The 19,319-nt window shown below is 43.7% G+C and overlaps 1 protein-coding gene across 9 annotated transcripts in view; it reads right to left on the reverse strand.

Moving 5' to 3' along the window:
* NT5DC3 (5'-nucleotidase domain containing 3) overlaps positions 1–19,248 on the reverse strand; it is a 57,735-nt gene extending 38,487 nt beyond the window's left edge. For 2 of the 9 annotated variants that reach the window (XR_003680130.2, XM_028490502.2), the window contains exons 1-10: positions 19,029–19,239; positions 18,512–18,567; positions 12,965–13,055; positions 11,878–12,015; positions 10,046–10,106; positions 9,514–9,616; positions 9,268–9,369; positions 6,784–6,865; positions 5,442–5,528; positions 404–544 (exon numbers count right to left, since the gene is read on the reverse strand). Coding sequence is in view for 8 of the 9 variants with exons in the window: in XM_028490502.2 (XP_028346303.1) it covers positions 404–544; positions 5,442–5,528; positions 6,784–6,865; positions 9,268–9,369; positions 9,514–9,616; positions 10,046–10,106; positions 11,878–12,015; positions 12,965–13,055; positions 18,512–18,558 (852 nt within the window). In the remaining variant the exon portion in view is untranslated. Of the gene's footprint in view, positions 1–403; positions 545–5,441; positions 5,529–6,783; positions 6,866–9,267; positions 9,370–9,513; positions 9,617–10,045; positions 10,107–11,877; positions 12,132–12,964; positions 17,584–18,511; positions 18,568–19,028 lie in introns of those variants that run through there. The other 7 variants (XM_028490503.2, XM_028490506.2, XM_028490505.2 and 4 more) reach the window with 7 other exon arrangements.
* Between the last annotated feature and the right edge of the window lie 71 nt (positions 19,249–19,319).

The following is a 19,319-nucleotide window of genomic DNA, read 5'->3' on the forward strand; positions in this document are numbered from 1 at the left end:
TGTTCATTCCATTTTACAGATGGGGAAACGGAGGCCCAGGACGGAGAAGTCCCACCACAGGCTTAAGGCAGAAGCAGGACTGGACCCAAACACCGGCAGAGGTTCTTGAATCCCACTGATCTCCCAATGGGGCTTTAGTGGGGAAGTAAGGACACCAGATTTCCCCCACGGGCCCCACAAAACTCTTTCTCCCAATGGCTTTGGGAGCCATTTAAAAAATTCTCTTTAGGGAAAATGGCAAGACTCTTTTAGGGGCAAAATCACCCCAGTGGTTATTCTGCAGGATAATTTATGCCTCATACTTCAGGACCACAATTAAACATAAAAATACCTGAAAATAACTTTGACCAGAGGACTAACCTCAGGCTTAAAGAAAAAGTAGGAGAGAAGAAAAATCCCAAACCTGCATCTGCTCCAATAACCCAGTCAAGGTCTGTAGCCAGGTCATAGTTTGAATGTACTGCTCCGTGTTCATGATTCTGAGCTCAGATCTTAACTCTGGGATAATTGCACCCGTTCGCCAGCCATGTTTCAGGGTCAAGTCCTGAATGCAAAGATCACAAGAAGTCAACATTAACCTCAACAGAATTTAAACCATCTCATGACCTTTCCCCGATGCAACAGACATTCACTGAATTACTTTTTAATTTGGGAGAGCTAGCAGCTCTTCAGCAGCTTCTGGAACACGGTTCTAGCCAATGCAGCATGCCCTGGACTTCTGCCTCATCGCCCCTGTCTGAGCTGTACTGAGAAAATCCCTCTGCTTTGCAGTAACTCTAGGACCTCATACCTGAAGTCACCCTACCGCCAGGAGAAATTCTGTAATGTCAGTTATTAACCAAGCCGAATTCAATCAATTACACTTAATTAAAACAAATTTAGCCTCAGGCTTTGACCATTTCACCCCAAGAAAGTTTCTGTTCCGGAAATAACCGCGGCGAATCACAGCCCCCACAGAAACACAGGATCTGGAATCATTAACCATGGTCTATAAAACCACATTTAGGTCAGGGGCAGAAAGAGGGTCAACTGAGGGCTTCCCTGGTGGCGCAGTGGTTGAGAGTCCGCCTGCCGACGCAGGGGACACGGGTTCGTGCCCCGGTCCGGGAGGATCCCACGTGCCGCGGAGCGGCTGGGCCCGTGAGCCATGGCCGCTGAGCCTGCGCGTCCGGAGCCTGTGCTCCGCAAGGGGAGAGGCCACAGCAGTGAGAGGCCCGTGTAACCGCAAAAAAAAAAAGAGGGTCAACTGAAATGCTACTGAAGGTCTTCATTCAATTCATCCACAGACCGCTGGGGAGCACCCACCGCATGCCAAGCCTCCTGGGTTATGGGGAATCTCAGACTTGGAAAGATCACACAATACTAACAAATATGATCACGTTTTCATTCCAAATATTGTAATCCCATGATATGACATTAATAAGCCAGAATATCTAAGTTATGTCCTGGAAAATCTAAGATACACAATCACCATAATGAATGGCTGTTAATTTTCTCATTTGACAGTTATTAAATATTAGTTTGCCAGGCCCTGTTCTAGATACTGACAATAAAGTAATGAACAAAACTAACAATTCCCTGCTCTCATGGGAAATAGAGACAAAAAATAAGCAAGTAAATACACAATGGCAGGTGGTGAGAAATACAATGGACAAAAATCAAGCAGAATAAGAGGGAAAAGGAGTTACCATTTTATACAGAGCGATTAGGAAGACAAGGCTAATACATCTGAAGGTAAGGAGAGTAAAAGTATGCAAATATGTGGGAGAAGAAAAATTCTGCCTGGAAAAAGAGCAAGTGCAAAGGCTCTGGGGCAAGAACATGCTGGGAGCAAGGTGTGTTAAGAAACAGCAAGGCAGGTAGCCTAGAGCAGAGTAGGAGAGAGGGCAGAGGCAGGAGGTGCCTTCATAGAGGGAGGCTGGGGAAGGAGAGATCAAGCAGGGCCTTGAGGGCAATTACAGGAAATCAGGCTTTTACTCCGAGGAAGAAAGGGGCGCTTTTAAGGAGCACCCCTTAAGGGTTTTAAGGAGAGAAGTGGTATGTGGCTTACTATTTTGAAAATTCACTCTGCTATTCACCTAAAGCTAGAATCCCTGCTCTGTATGTCCTAAGGATGCCTACCTTCTTCAATGGTTGAATTTCTTTAAACCTTTCAATAGTTCTCTTTCTCCTATAATATATGAGACCCTACATACATCACATTCTTTTAAATATTCCCAGTGGTGACAAACTTTTGAAGGTGGATCTTATTTCTGAAAATAGGTAAAAAAATCATTTGGAACATTCCTAAGACTAAAGTACATGATAATAAATTAATAATAATGAAACTATTTTCTCCTATGCCTCAAATTGGCTCTCAAATATAATCCAAAAGGGGCATCTAAATGTATTTTGAGAAACAGCAGCAATATTAAAGGATCTACATTCTCAAGAGATTCCTTTGAAGGGTAATGTTCATTGCCCACATAACTTCTGACATGTTAATGAATTGGTCTGATCACTTTAAAACAGTGGTTTTCCAACTTTAGCATGAATCCAACTATATGTTGTCTACAGACATTTATTTTTGATCTAAGGACACATAGGTTGAAAGTGAAAAGATTAAAAAAGATATTCCAAGCAAATAGTAACCAAAAGGAAACAGGAGTGGCTATCCTCATATCAGGCAAAATAGACTTTAGATCAAAAACTGTTACAAGACACAAAGAATGACAATATATCATGATAAAAGGGTCAATTCACCAAAAATATATAACAATTCTAAGCACATATCAACCAAACATCAGAGGTCCAAAGTATATGAAGGAAACATTAACAGAACTGAAGGGAACAAAAGACAGCTTTACGATAATAGCAGGAAACTCAATAATAGCTCACTTTCTACAATGGATAAAATAAGCAGACAGAAGGTCAGACAGGAAATAGAGGACCTGAACAACACTATAGATCGATTAAACCTAATAGACATATACAGAACACTCCACCCAACAAAAGCAGAATACACACATTTTTCTCAAGTGTACATGGAGAATTCTCCAGGAGCAACTGTATTTTAGACCACAAAACAAGTCTTAATTAATTTTAAAAGACTGAAATCATACAAAGTATCTTTTCTGATCACTAGGAATGAAACTAGACATAAACAGCAAAAGGAAAAAGTGAAAAATTCCAAAATATGTGGAAATTAAACAACACACTCTTCAACAACCAATGGGTCAAAGAAGTCACAAGGGAAATTAGAAAATACCTTGAAACAAATTAAAATGCAAACACAACATACTCAGATTTATGGGATGCAACAAATGCAATACGAAAAAGGAAAATTAATAGCAATAGCCATTTACATTAAAAAAAGATCTCAAAACAACAACTTAAAGGAACTAGAAAAAGAACAAACTAAACTGAAAGCTAGCAGGACAAAGGAAATAATAAAGATTAGAGCAGAGATAAATAGAATAGAAAAACAATAGAGAAAAATCACAAAACCAAGAATTGGTTCTTCAAAAAAAAAGCAAAAAAAAATCCCAAAACTGACAAATCTTTAATAAGAAAAAAAGAAGACTCAAATTACTAAAACCAGAAATCTAAGTGGTGACATTAACCAGCAATTCTACAGGGTGGGAGGGGGGGGGATTATAAAAGAGTACTGTGAACTGAGTACTGTATGCCAACAACTTGGACAACCTAGATGAAATGGACAAACTCCTAGAAACACACAACCTACCACGACTGAATGATGAAGAAACAGTAAATCTGAATAGACCTCTGACTAGGAAGGAGGTTGAATCAAGATTCAAAAACCTTCCAACAGTGAAAAGCCCAGGACCAGATGGCTTCACTACCAAACATGTAAAGAAGAATTAACACCAATTCTTCTCAAACTCTTCCAAAAACTGAAGAGGAGGAAACACTTCCTAACTCCTTCTATGGGCCAGCATTATCTTGATATCAAATTTTAGTGTGGAAAGCTGTGTAGAACACAGATGGCTGGGCCCTACCCCAAGAGTTTTTAACTCAGGAGGTCTGGGGTGAAGCTGAGAATCTGCAGTTCCAACAAGTTCCCCGGTGATGCCGATGTCATGGGGACCACATTGGACAAACTACCGCATCCTTGACAAACTACTTCTCATAGCGCTAAGACCTGTCTGTGTGTGTGTCACCTCATGGGGCCATGTCCCTACATGCCTCCGGGGTAGCACACAGTTAGTTATATCCTCAAGGCCCACAGGCCACACAGCAAGAGGTACATGCTGTGATGCCACGTCACCTGGCCGGACATTCTGGGAGTGCCAACATCCTGAAAGGAGCACTTTGTTTCTACTTTACTAAGCACTTCCGTATATATTAGCTTATCTCACTCTTCTTACAAATGAAGACGTCCAGGCTTCAGGGATGTGCCCATGGTCACACAGCTAATAAAGAGCAGAGATGGGATGAAAACCTCAGTTTTCCAATTCTCCCACGATTCCTGCCACTAGACCTCAACCCATTGGACAGACATGATTATGCAGCACGTGTACTGGAGTCACCTGGGAAGCGTGTCACTACACACAGGCACTGCAGTCAACCCTGTACCTCCACCACCTCTAGAAAGGTTGGCTCCATAGACCTCAGTGGGGCTCAGGCACGTGTGCTCTGAAATGCTTCCCAGATGGTCCCTACTGCTCAGCCATGAAAGCTCACCGTTTCGATGGTACAAGAGCGACACAGACGTGCACACACGTGAGGCCAATCCAGTGTGGGCCAAAATACTCAGAAATATCAACAGTGGAGGAGTTTGACAGCCGGCCATGACCTACTCTTGTTACCTCCTAGACACCGAGCTTCATTCAGACTTTGCAAAATGTGAGCTGTGCAACCTCGCCTGGAATCACTTAACAAACATAAATTCATTCCACAAGGAACCAAGTGTGGTAATAGATGTGACCCACTCAATCCTGCGCCAATTATAGATTAAATCATAATTCAAGTCCTGAGACACTCTAGTCATTCCGAGGGGCATGAAAAGCCTCATTTTCACATAATAGCTATTTCCTGGAAATGCCAGTTTTGTACTCTTTCAAAATGACTGGCTGGCAAAAGAAACCCTGACTGATGTTTATGAGATTTTACGAAGCATTTGTATGTTTCTGATGCTTAATAATAAAAGGGAAAGGAAAGAACACGGACATTTATTTCTTACCATTACCTAAATGTCAAGATTTTTTTCTGATAAACTGAGTAAATTGCTAATTTCCATTATTTCCCCCCAAAAATAATCTATTTCATGACTCTGATCCATCCTGTTGCGTACAATATGAGACATTAAAAAAAAAAAAAGAAATGTGGCCCGCTCCTCACTTTTATGAAAGTATGAAAATGGTCTTAAACAAAAGATAAATTCCTCAATAAGTGGGCCTAACACTGTCCCCAACAAAGAAACAGGAAAAAAGGTTCCTCACCGCCAGGTCACTGTATATATGGTCACCAAAATACAACACTTTGGATCCCCTCCATCCAGTAAGCTTCAAAAATTCATATAAATTACCCTGCAATAACAGAAAAATACAGGTGTTATATTGTATGACAAATAAGAGACCTGTATAACCCGTGGCCCAAGATATCTACTTTTGTTTTTTAATTTCTATTTATAGTATTTATTTATTTATTTATTTTTTAGGCCACGCCATGCGGCATGCAGGATCTTAATTCCCCAACCAGGGATCAAACACGTGCCCTCTGCATCGGGAGCACGGCGTCTTAACCACTGGACTGCTAGGGAAAGTCCCGATATCTACCTTTTAAAACTTAAAAAAATGTTTTTGCTTTTACATTTTAAATATCAAAATATAAAGATAAAAAACATGTTTATATGAAATCTTTTAGACCTTTCTTCTAAGTCAAATGTACTTTTCAGAAGGGCTTCATACTGAATATCTTTGTAATGATCTTTTTTTTTCACGCTTAACGTTCTGTGACCATGTCAATAAATATTCGCCTGCCATGTAGTTTTAGCAGCTGAGACCTACCATGATTCGTTTTACCAATTATCTGAGGCTGGACATTTACCTTGTTATCTATTTTGTAAGTAACTTCATGATAAACATTCTTGTAGCAAAGCTTTAGCTACATCTTAATAATTTTCTTAGGCTTGGAGGGCTGTTCAAAGCTAATCTTTCAGGCCTAAAAAATATACTTAGTGCCAAATCCAGCAGTTTGTTACATATCCAACAGGAATGTATCAGTACTTAAAAAAAAAAAAAAAACCTGTATAGTACTGTATAGTACTGTTCTGTAATTTTGTTATAAATATTACACAAATATAAAAACATTTAAAGATAAGATAAAAAACCAAATTTCAGTAACACAAAACTGGACAGCAATTCAATCATTTACTCAAACAGGGGAGAGCTTTATATGATACTGAAATACATCAAAACTGTACATAAAACACAGTTCATCAGGAAATAATTACTAATTTGGGTACGATGCCATGTGATTAAACACTTACTAAAGAGAAATTTCCAAGGTTTACTACTGACATCTTAAATTTTATATCCTATGGAAAAAAAGCTTTAAAAATTTTTTTTCAAAAACTGTTCAATTCTGAGCTAATTTACACACAGCACATTGAAAATATATGGACTTAAGATTAAATTCTGCCACTAAGTTATAAACAGTCCATTGAAGCAGAGCCCTCAGGACTGTGCCTGGCACATGGCAAGCCTCAGCGAATGTCAGCTGTTATCATTATAACCGATCACAAAGCACAGCAACAAAAAGGACAGATGGCTCACAAGATACCTGTTTATAAATCTGGCCTTTCTGCAACTTGTAGATTTTATCCCAGAGTAAGACGCCTTTCTCATTCACCTTCCGGAAAGGTCTAACAACAGAAACGGGAAACATTATGATGTGTGGTAGCAGCGCAGGCTGTGTGCTGTATGAGAAACTCCATGGTTAGCCCCTGAGAACAGAAAGGAGCCAACCGAAACCGAGACCCCACCATCACGTTCCCAGGCCTCGTGCAATGCACCCCAAACTTCGGACCCCGGTATCCAAAGAAGGTTAGTGGGAAAAAAAGAACTCCAGGGTCAAATATATTTGGAAAACACTATCCACTATCCCCGTTCCTCCTTAAAAGTTACTGATGGCTCTGAAAAGCCCTCCTATAAAGAAACTCTCTTTAGCCCAGATTTTCTAAACGTATTCAACCGTGTAGAAAACTTTTCACACACACAAAAAAGTTTATAGAAATACTGCTTAGTATATTTATCCAGCTTTGTACTTGAAATGCAGCCACTCTAGATACAAAATACATCAGAGATCAGAGAACTGGGCATATTATTTTATGACGGAAAAATAGGAAAAAAAGAATAAAGGCCTCATTCCTCACCCTGGGGGTGCTAGTCCAAAAAACACAAGGTTTGTTTGTCCTTTTTCTTTTTTTTAGGTAACACTTATTTGGATTGCTTTCCTGGTTAGAAAAATACAAACTCACTGCAAAAAAATCTGGAAAAATGCAGAAAAACACAATGAAGAAAAGGAAAATCATAATGCCAGTACCCAGGTGGAAACACACCATTTCAGTGGATATCTTTCAGTCTTTATGTATCTGTCATCATCTCTTTTTTTTTTTTTTTTTGCGGTACGCGGGCCTCTCACTGTTGTGGCCTCTCCCGTTGCGGAGCGCAGGCTCCGGACGCGCAGGCGCAGCGGCCACGGCTCACGGGCCCCCCAGCCGCTCCCCGGTATGTGGGATCCTCCCAGACCGGGGCGCGAACCCGGTTCCCCTGCATCGGCAGGCGGACGCGCAACCACTGCGCCACCAGGGAAGCCCTCTTTCTCTTTTTTATGAACATAAAATGAGGATCATTTGCGGATACTAATATGTATCTTTTTTTCTCTAAGGCTGTGAGCAATTTCCCATGTGATTATGTAACCTTCATACATCATTTTTTTCAGTCGTAAAACATGTTCACTGCCATTAAAAAAAAAAACACCTCATTTTTAATGGCTGCATAATATCCCCTCATATGGACGTTCCTTTAGGTTGTTTCTAACCTTCAACCTTATAAATAACATGGGGATGAATAGGGGTAGAGAATTCTTAATCCAGGCACCCAGAGTAAGGAAGAGTGCTGCGCTGGGAAAATCTAATCCAAGACAGGGTCCTGCCACTGAGTATAAACATGACAAAGGAGGGAGGTGAAAGGAGAGATGGGGCCCTTCCCCTGACCACTCCACCCCGCTGGGATCTAATAAGAAAATGCAGGAGAGCGTTTTATCAGAGACCAAACAGCAAGCCAGTGTTTACAGCTGTTTTTGATCAACACTCTTGTTTTTCCTGCATTCTCTTGATTTCTCAGTCTCTGCACAAGGTTCTTGGGTGTGCCTCTTCTTCCAGGAGTCCCTGTGACGCTTGGAAAACTGGAATTTAGCATCATAAGAGGAATTTAATCCACTCAACACTAACTACAGGGCACCGAATTATTATGCTTTAAATCACCTAGCAGAGAGGGAAAGGCTGCACGGTTACCCACTGCAGAACAGAGAAATGTGGGTAAAAGTGTTTCAAAAGTAGGTCATTGTTATACAAATATGAATTATTTTTATAATCCTAGTGCAGTAACTCTCAACACTACTGAGATTTGTGGGGGATGACTCTTGGTGAACCGGTCTGCCCCGCACGTTAAATCACCTTTTAGGACCCCTGACCCTCGGTCACGAAACGCGAAGAGCACACCTCAGTCACCTTCACAACCCAAACCTTCCCATTCCTCTATTGCTCAAGGATACTGCGGCAGAAAGACTTTAAGTTTCGGTCTAGATTTACTCCACTTGATGCAAAACCTGTTATTGCAGAGAAGTTTTGCAAAAGCTAAGTGCAATCGTCAGTGAACCATTTAGAGCTCTATTTAAAGAGATACCCACCAGGTGGTTTGCTGTTGCTGTTTTGTTATGCTTCACAGTGCATCTGCATCGAGAGATCTAATTTACTATGTGATGCTAAGTTTGGAATTTTCATTGTTGTCAATTGTTCTCTTAAAGCCTGACTCATAGGACTGAAGTAGCCCTAACTGAATTGAGAACCATTTCAAGAGGTGTAAGCTCTCTGCTATGTACTCATCCCACCTTCCTTGCAATTACTTGCTAGAAGGGTTAAAAATCAAAAGCTATGATGTTAGATGCTTGTGATTTTCCAACTGGATTTCACCAAGACACATTACGTAAGTATTCGCAGCAGCAAATGAATAAAATCTAGTCCCTAAGAAGACAGACACTTACCTCCGCTTATCATTAAAGAAGTTTGGCTTCTCCGCCTGAACAATGACCACATCAAACAGGTCCCTCCAGTCTTTTCCAACAATATACCTCATCCCTTTGTCCCTAGAACAATATTTCAGCCAGGTTAGTCTAACACTGCAGGGATTAACTATTCTTGCAACTTTTTCTTTCGAATTTCCAACTATCAAAATACATGGAATACAGGAAGTGAGCCAGAAACTAGCCAGGAATCACAGAAGAACTTACACAAAGCTACTGGGGCTATTGGTGATGAGAAACATCTTCTTGCCGTGATCAGCCAGTTTGGCCAACACTGCACGGGTCTGCTCAGGGTAGCAGATGTACTTTTCTAAAGAGCAAGAGAAAAATGCACACAGAGCTTCAGGGTGAAGTCAGTCAGTCTGCAAGCACTTCCTAAATGGGGCAGATGGCTCCAGCACTGTCTAGGGCACTTGAGGGGAGAAAAGCCTTCAGAAAGCTTGGTTCGAGGCAGTATATTGGTACCCGGTGCATCAGTAACCAACACCCTGCCTCTTCACTCTAAGTGGAAAAAACTAAGTGGCTACAGCTGCCAGCTTCTCTCCTTTCCAGTCAGGATTATGTCAAGTTCTGAGACAAAGGGGAGGGAGACATCTAAGGCGCAAGGATGCAAGGTCCCTGCATTGCACTCAGAAGAGGTACTACAGCCCCTGCTCAGCACCTGGAGTGAGAGTAAAATGCCTGCGTAATTACGTAGCAAAGGGAAAGGCTGATCTTCACGATAACATCCGGTACATACCAATATCTGCTTCAATTGCTCTGTACATGATTCCTTTGGTGTGCACGTCCCGAATTGAATCCTGTCAAAAGATACGTTTTTAATCAGTCAGAGTATAACTGAGACAGTCTGAGTAAGAGGACAAGCGAAATGGCCTTCAGGATAATGTCTGTCTGCAGAAGCCTGGCAACCCAAGCACTAAATGAAATCTAAATTCTGGTCCATTTATCACAGGTGGCCCCTGGGAAGAAACTTAAGTTTCCATGGTGATAGCAGCAGTTTCCAGTGCAATTTTCAAAAAAGCCACTTGGAGGAGGTAATTTGTATGAACAATTCTGAATAAAGTCCCACAGGATAAACAGTCATTTATATGCAGTATCATGATCAAATAATTCCAGGTCATCCGGACAAGGGGAATTATTGCTCTTTTCATCTTTGCACCCGTCCCTGGACCCCAGCAGCAGGTTCTGTTGGGCAGAGAACAATGATAGCATCCTCCTCTCTTCAGTGCTACCAAAGAGGCAAGGAACTGTCAAGGAGCTCGGAACTCGGGCAGAGATGTGGTCCAGCCGGCAGACACGAGGAAAAGCCCAGCGGCATGGCAGCCTGATGCCTGGCAGGTCTCAGAGCACAGCCCCGCTCTCAGGTAGCTCTAAGCAGGTCTACTACATAGATGGGCACTCCTGGCGGCACATGGCAACTTTCTGGAGTCTGTAGCAGGGGACTGGGCTGCAGAAAAACTGGGCCACAAGCCTTAGAAAATTGGTAGGTGCTTATCGTCGGGAATGAGCACCTCTGGACTGTAAACTCAACCTCAGTTATCTTCCACCACAGGCCTGTTTCAGCTGCGCATCGGCAGAGGGCAGTGGTTAAGAGCAAGCCGGAGGCCACCTTCCTGGCCTGAAATCCAGGCTCTGCTACTTACTAGCTGGATGTCCTTGGGCAAGTTACTCAACCTCTCTGTGCCTCAATTTCTCTATCTGTAAAAGGAAGGTGATAAGAGCTCAGGGCATTCTTGTGCGGATTTAATTAGTTAATATGCATAAAGCATTCAGAAAAATAGTGCCTGGAACACAGTAAACTCTACATGTGTGTTCACTATTAGCGGCAGTGATGCTTCAGAGTAAAATCTGAACTTTCTAGGAAACATCTTTCCTCATGAATGCTAAGGATTACATAACTACCAGTGATTCTTAAAGATTCTTAAAGATGAAGTATTTGTGTGAGCAAAACGGAGAACCAAAACTAAATATTTAAATTTAGTTCAAATAACACCAGACTGCTATTGAGAAACTGTTCATTCATCCTATATCTTCTTAAAACCCATGATTCAGGGCAGTCAATACTTAAAATTAGTCATGAACACATAATAAAAACACTGTAGTATGTACATATGGATCTTTAAAAAATACAGATATTTAAATAATATATATATATAAATAGATGCTTAGAAATATGTATTAAAAATATATATTAAATAAGCAATATATAAACATATTTTTAAGTACTGAAAAAAGGTTCAGACAGCTTAAAGAATATATCTATAGACACAGGTGAATATGAATGTAAATTAAAATACCTAAACACAAAGTCATGTAAATGATGTGTGTATATACGCACATGGAAATCCAGATAGCAAGTACCCTCTTCTTTTAACAGCCAATTTAACTTACTTCCAATTCTCCTAACATAACATCTTTCTTAGGATTTTTCAGGGTTAAACCACAAATAAAAGAGATCCCAAGCAAAGGATGATTTCAAAGACCCAGCCGACAAGGGAGGCCAGGGATTCTGTTACTCCTGCTGGGCAGGTAGAAGAGGTGCCGCGTCACGGCAGCCCACGTCCACACCACCTTGACGTCTTTGTACAGGTGCACAGGCTCATAGTCAACGTTGTTCTTCAGAAAGTACTCGTTCACACAGGACAGCAGGGTCATCTCGGGCAGGGAGAAGATGTCCATGAACTGCTTCATGGTGTTTCCGTGGGAACTCTGCAGGCAGGGAGGAAGGCTTCAGCAAGGGAGCCAACACCACAGGAGACTTTACATTCACCCAGGGGATTCTGGTCGTCAACATCTGGCTCCCTCCCCACAAGGCAAGGAGAATTCTAATAATGAAAAAGTAAAAACATTCACCTTGTTTCTTGTCATTCACGGCAGAGCTGACGTCTCACTCTAAGTGTAAGTGGGATTTCCAAGGAAATGCCCTGATGTCCCCCGCCAAAGTCTAACCACCCTTCCCTTTCCTCTCCTTTGGCTCCATCCACCTTAAAGCTCACACGCTTTCATCACACACAGAGGAAAGCCAGCAAATTGATTCTTGCCCATGGAAGGGCATAAAAAGCCACTAACTCTCCCAAATTTGAGCACCCACAGCCCACATGGGAGTTCGGAAAAGAGCCTTTCTCTGAACACCTGTGATTTATAAGACTAAGTTTACCAGCTGTTTGGGCATCTTCACTGCATTTTGATAATGCAAATAAGAGAGCGCATCTAATAGTACAAGAAGCAAAAATTCGGAGAGCAAAGAGGACCACAAAAGTTAGAAAAGCAGCGGTTTCCCTTTGGCACAAAGTGACGTGCTGCCCTTAATCTCAGGGGAGGCGACAGCTGCTGTACGATAGCCCCCAATGACTTAATCCAGAAAGTGGGGACACACACGGGGAGATGGTGGCAAGCGAGGGGGTACAAGGAAGGTGTACAGAGCCTTCACCAGGTAGGGGGGAAAGGGCTGAGAAAGGAGAAGCGTGGAAGAACCCAGGAGAGACTCTAACATACCCATCTCTCTCAAGTCGAGGGTCTCTCAAAACACAACCCCAAATGTCCTTGCTGATTCCCTATGAGCAGAGAGTCCAGTAGTTCAAGATCCTAAAGCTACCAGGCCACGTTTCGAAAAGGAAAAAGACAGGCTGCTTGAATTAAATAAATAATTTCTCGTTACCTTCCCATAAAAGTCGCTCATCTGTTCCAAAGGCACGTGGGAGCCCTCGTACATTTCAATGACTTCTTCATCAGGGACCACGCTGAGGCCTCTGGGAAAATCACAGGCGGCAGTGATTGTGATCAGTGAAATAATGACTCTATTATTTGTTCTTAATTCTCTCAATGCTTTTGCATTCACAAAGTTACTGGAGAATAACTGGCTCAATAAGCATATCGTATTCTAAATAATAAAAATACAGCCATGGTAAAGCAGATGACTTTGTGGTATTAAGACTAGGGCGTTAACACAAAAGATTTTGTAACCTGCGTTCAGGAAAAAAAGTCACACATTTACACACACATTTAACTGCCTGTAACACAGGCAATTAGCATCAACTAGAGAGAGCAGTAGTTTTCAGACCTCTGGCAACTGCCGGCATTTTTCAACTGAGGTGCAAGACGCTGCTGTCACAAAGAGGCAGGAGGTGCCACCGGTAACTGCTATAAATAACAGGCATGATGCTGCTACTATTACTACCACCACTCTACTGGTAATGAGAGCAGGAAAAATAATAGCTCATACCACATGGCCCCTGCTGAATGCCAGAAATGAATTCCACGCAGTCATTCACTTAATTCTCAGCGATCTTAGGAGGGAGGCACTATTATGCTTCCCACTTGCCAGCAGAAGCCACCAAGGCACGGAAAGGTCACAGACCTTGCCCAAGGTCACCAAAGTAGAAAGTGGTGGGTCAGGACTGGGTCCCAGGCTCTTCAACAACCACATCACACGGCTTCCCTCGGCAAGGTACGTGGCCTCCTAATGACCCGCTTTGGGGTGAGTTTTGGGGGTTTGTTGTTTCTTTTTTTTTTTTTTTTTTACTGTTTTTAATACATTAGGGAGAGAGAGGCTGGTCTGTCCCCATCATGCTCCTGCCCTCTGATACTCTACCTTAAGAAGGTGAGCACTGAGGCAGAAAAAGTCAAACGCCAGGCTCCAGTGGACTAAACACCACGTCAGGATGCCTGACACCACCTCTGGGAGGAATAACCCCAAATGCTGCATCACACTGAAGGCCCGTCTCCCCACGTGTAACAAGTCAAGGTAACATCCCCCATCTGCCTGCTTCCAGGGGCTGCAACACAATCTGTAAATGAATCCAACTCCTCCAAAGAGAGGGAAAAAAAGGTAGTGGAGTCTGACGGGCCAGGATTCCACCCCTGTCTCCGGTACCCGTGCTGTGAGCAGGTGCTTTCACGTGGGATTTAACGGTCTCAGACTTCCTCCCCTGGAATAGCCCCTCTAGAGAACTGTGAAGGGAAATATCTGCTCCCCACCCCCTTCTCTAGAGGAGAAGGCACCTGAGAAACAGACACCAATGGTGAGGAAACCACAGAGTGAATGACGGAAACACCACGCTGTGCTACTATGGGCGTATAAACAATTCAACTCGAATTTCAGTCACTAATACAAACAGGTTGCTTATCACACTTGGCCAATATTAAACTATGTATAAAACATAATTTACATGTGACGTGTAACTTTAATGAAAATATCACTTCAGCCTCTTTCCTCCATTCTCTACCCTTATCTTAATTTTAAAAATAGCCAAGCGGATTCATTGATATTTTGCCTCTCATCTTGATTAACTTGAAACAACTACTGGCCTTTGAAAACAAAAGAGCACTGGACTTCCCTTTGTCTTTGCTCCAGAAATCAGAAAAGACACTGGGACTAAACCAGATCATTCTAGACAGTGACCCTGGAAGACAGCTCTGGCTACCGCAGCAGCAGTCAGCAGTGAACACCCCTAAGGCTCTGACACCTAGAAAGGGAATATACAAGGTAAAGGGATTCAGCCGGGGGAGTTATTTTTCTGTCCCCACCCTAGGGGCTGCCCGGTCCTTCGGGAGCCACTGCCACCTCTAAGACACGTTCACAGGCCCGTGGCCACACAAGCTGCATCTTTAAGGCCCACATAACCAAATGCCAGCTCAAAACACGCAGACAGAGCAGCACACAGGCCTGCCGGAGCCGGGCTCAGGCAGACGGTCGGCCGCACCCGAATGCGGCCTAAACCAGCACTGAAATCAGAATAAAACTTTACATGGCCTTGTATGCATAGGAGAAATAGGAAGGGTAGGAGCACAGACCTGAAAGAGTCCGCCCTGGGTTCAAATCCCAGCTCCCTCACCTGCTGGGGGGATTACCTGGACCAGGAGCAAGTAATTTAACCTCTTTGGGCGTCAGTTTCATTTTTTAAATGCGGGGGCGGGGGCAATAGCAGTACCCACCTGCTGGTGGTACCGACTGAGAAGATTAAATGAGTTGCTATAAACAGAACGGCACCCGGTATATAGTAAGTACTATCCAAGTTCTGCTGCTGTGACGACGATGGGAACAATCCTAGCTTTTCACAAGGTTCCCAGTTAAGATCTGAAAACATGGGTATGAAACAGGACTGCGGCGGGGAGCCAGCCCGCCCCTCGGCCCAGCGGGGCTCACGCACACAGCCCGCACACAGCGGGATAGCCGGCCCGATGCAGCGACCCTGCGGGGATCAGAGAGGGACGAGGCTGAGGCACAAGCATTCTTCCCCGCCACCTGCTCGTTCGTTACCCCTTTGGAGGGGAGAGAGGAGAGGAGTGACATTTTTGCCTGCCTGTGCTGTTCCAAGCATGCTCTAGTCCAAATGACCGGCCGCCCTGCAGGTGGGTGCTGGAATCACGCCCATTTTACAGAGGAGTAAACACCAAGGCTTTGAGCAGGTCGATAACTGGCTCGAGGCCGCCCACACGTGAGCAATGGGGCTGGGGTTCACACTCAGGAAGTGGGACTCCAGAGCCACACACGCACCCCGGCTGCTTTGGCTACCACACCCCCTCTCAGCCCCGAGGCCCCAGCGACCTTCCCAGGCCCTCAACCTGAGCACTCCTTCCCCTTGAAATGCCTCAGCAGCTCCTCCTGCCTAGCCCTGTCCACACCCCTAACACGATGGATGATTTATCTGCAAAAGAAGGAACAAGATAATTAGGAGCCACAGGATGGGGGGGACCACAGGAGAGGAAGACCCTGTCAGGCTGAGAGGGTGAGGAGAGGCCTCAACACCAGTCAGCCATGCAGAAGGATGGGTGAGATTTCAAGAAGCGGAGGAGAAGGAAAACCACATCCTGGAAGAACGCCAGCCTGAACAGATGCCGAGCAGTGAGAAAGGAGAACTCGGGGGAAAGGAATATCTGTGTTGTTGCACCTGCCCGGCATCCGCTCCCTGAGACTGGCTGAAACTGCTGGGAAGAGAAACTCCCCTTCTCCCCTTGACCCGGAGCTGGGGCTGGAAGCCTGGTACTGCCAGGGGTCACCACGCGGAGGGGCCTGCTGTGAGCTAAGCCAGAGAGGAGGAACGCCAAGAGATGGAAAGAGTACTGACAATCACTACCTGGCCCCTTGGAGCCAGCTACACCTGCAACAAGCTCTGTCCCTAGACTACACAACTGGTGAGCCTAAACTGGGGTTTTTTTAAAAGCCAGTTTGAGTTGGGTCTCAGTGACTTGCAACCAAGAGTCTTAACCAATCCAGGAAGTAAAGGAGGTGTGTATGACCGATGAGGAGGCTAAGCGTTTAGAGAAGGTTGGTGGAAAATTTAAGAGATCTGGGCTCTCTTCTTCAGACAGTGGGGAGCCATCCAGGATTTCGGAAGAGAGAGGGGTTGTTGAAGGCAGTGCTTTAGGTAGATCAGTCTAGCAACTACGTCCAGGATGGACTGCGCTGCAGAAAACCACAAGAGCCCAGGAGAGACGGGATAAGCGTCTGAGTCCAGGAGCAGAGGGTAGAAACATAACTGGAGGGACAGATTTGAAAGATCTGCTGAGGACTTCCAGTTAACCCTCATACATTCAGAAATGCCTGCTGCACACAGGCCAAGAGCACAGACTCTGGAGCCAGACTGTCTGGGTCTGAATTCTACTTCTGTGTGGCCTTGGGCAAGGTACTAATGAACATCTCTGGGACCAATAATAGTACCTACCTTATAAGATTATTTTGAGGATCACATGAGTTAACTCAAAACCTTTATGGCAGTATCTGTCTCACCGCAAAACTCAATATTTGTTAGTTGCTATTTATTATTACTAACATTATTATTATTCTCGTCACCACCACCACCTCTTCTCCCTCTTGAAACACCATTAAAATGACAGTAAAAGAATAAACTGCTCAAAATCAAAGGAAATGAGTGCAAAGACATCAGCATATAAGACATTTCAACATGTTTTTGGAAAACAAACAGTTGGTGAGAAGGAGGCACCTGACTGAGCAACGTTGAGAACGGGGCCTGCAAGGGGACACCAACAAGAGGAACTGATGAACGACCACAGATCCCCAGAATCAGCCGTATCCGGAGCCAAGAAGCTACTGGAGGATGTGCTCCAGCAGAATGAGGGAGTAAAGCCAGAAAGAGGAAGAGATGGGAACCAGGAAACAGGGAAAGTAGCAAATGGAAGTCCTAGAATGAACAATCAGAGTAGATCAGAGCAGGAGGAGGTAGTCAAAAAAAAAAGTAACTGAGAGATTATGTAACACATTTGAATTGTGGGGAAATAAATATATGTGTGATATCTGTGATGGAACATTAAGGAAAAAACTAGAGATACCTAACTAGAAAACTAAGCAAATAAAAAATGAGGTTATTATTAAACCTAAAAACCAAGCACTGTAAAAGAAAATGATCTCAGTGCACTACCTGGCTTAAGAATGAACAAGACCTACAGAGTCATAATGCAAACAGTGAAACAATCAGAGAGACATCTCAACAGGGTTAGGAGAATGAGGCTGGAGAAGGGGGTGCATGTGCAGGAGAGCCAAATCCTCAGCCCTCACAGCAGGGACAATGTCCAGAATTAATAAATTAGGAAACAGAAGTGTAAGCACATTATTTAGAAACAGAAAGAAAAATACCAAATATATATGTAAATACAAACCACACTCCTAAATCCCACCCACAAATTTAAGAATTAGAAAAGACAAAACCCTTCATTTCAAAGTTACAAAGATTTCTCACTGAGCTCAGTACTTCTACTAATTCTATCAATAATAAACAGGAGGAAAAGAGACTTAATATCCAAACCACTCAACTACCATGGTGGGAACAACAACCTGCCCCCACCATCCCTCCCCATCCAAACCTCCTCTGCAGGACCCTCACTCAGGTGGCCACCATCGCCTTTGGAGAGCCCGTCCTCCCCAGAGTCCTCCAACGTGCTCCCTAATGGCTGAGCACACGTCCATCATCACCTGGGTCACTGTGGACTGCACTCACTGGTCTACTTGTGTGGCTTCCAACCTACATCCCGAGCTCCTTGAAGACATCCTCGCAAGCCAAACCATTAGCATCTAACATGGTAGTGGCCTGATCAATGTTCCTGAATGAGGGAGGGAGTGGGGGAATGAGTGAATGATTCACAGATACACACACTGCGGCCCTCCCGTCACTAAACACTCAGGGGGTCTTGAAACCCAAAGCCACCTGGTTACTTTGGGTAAATTAAATTTACCTCCTCTCACTCTTACCTGTAGACAGTTCCCAGCTGGATGTAATGAAAAGCATCGATCTTCATCAAGACTGCCTTCAAAAACACAAGCACACACACAGGTAAATAATGTACAACAACTTGCATATTTAATGAAAATGCCAGGTGTCATTATAAATCCTATCAACATCAAGTTGTCGTAAACAAAGGAGCATCCTGTATGTTTCTGAAAGGTTTGCTTGCTGAGTTCCTCATTAAGGAAATGGCCTGTCTGTAAAAAAAAGAGATATGACAACCACCTTGTCCTCATAATGTTGGAAATGACTGACTATTGGAAATAAGCAAGTATCTCCCAGTGGCTAAATGCATTCATGCTCTTCCAATACAGTCTCTTGAAAAAGACTTCATCCAAAGACGTTTTGGATAATTTAGCTCTTCAGCCCCAAAGAACATAATTTAAAATCAATTTACACGTTCAGCAAAGAAAAGCATCAAGAGTATGTACATTTTACTCCCGAGCATGTTTAACTGTAAAAAATGATGAGAATTCAACCTACCCGCTGCACATCATAATGCAGTCCACGGATTGCAAAGTCTGGGTCATACTCATACTTCCTGATTTCCACGGGATACTAAGAAGGAAGAAAGGAACCGGTTTTAGCTAGTGACGTACTAAGTTCAAGACAGCAGCCACACTTGGCCCCTGCACGAAGGCTGAGACGGCTCATGCACTTGGGTGGGAAGCTGGGGTCAGAAGGGACAGGCCACAGCTTGCCCTCTGCTTCCAGACCAAGCGCTTCCAGACCACAGAGCACCCCTTCTGCCCTACTCTGTGTTTATCTTCCCAC

This window comes from Physeter macrocephalus, chromosome 6 (assembly GCF_002837175.3).
Source record: "Physeter macrocephalus isolate SW-GA chromosome 6, ASM283717v5, whole genome shotgun sequence".
NCBI lineage: Eukaryota > Metazoa > Chordata > Mammalia > Artiodactyla > Physeteridae > Physeter > Physeter macrocephalus.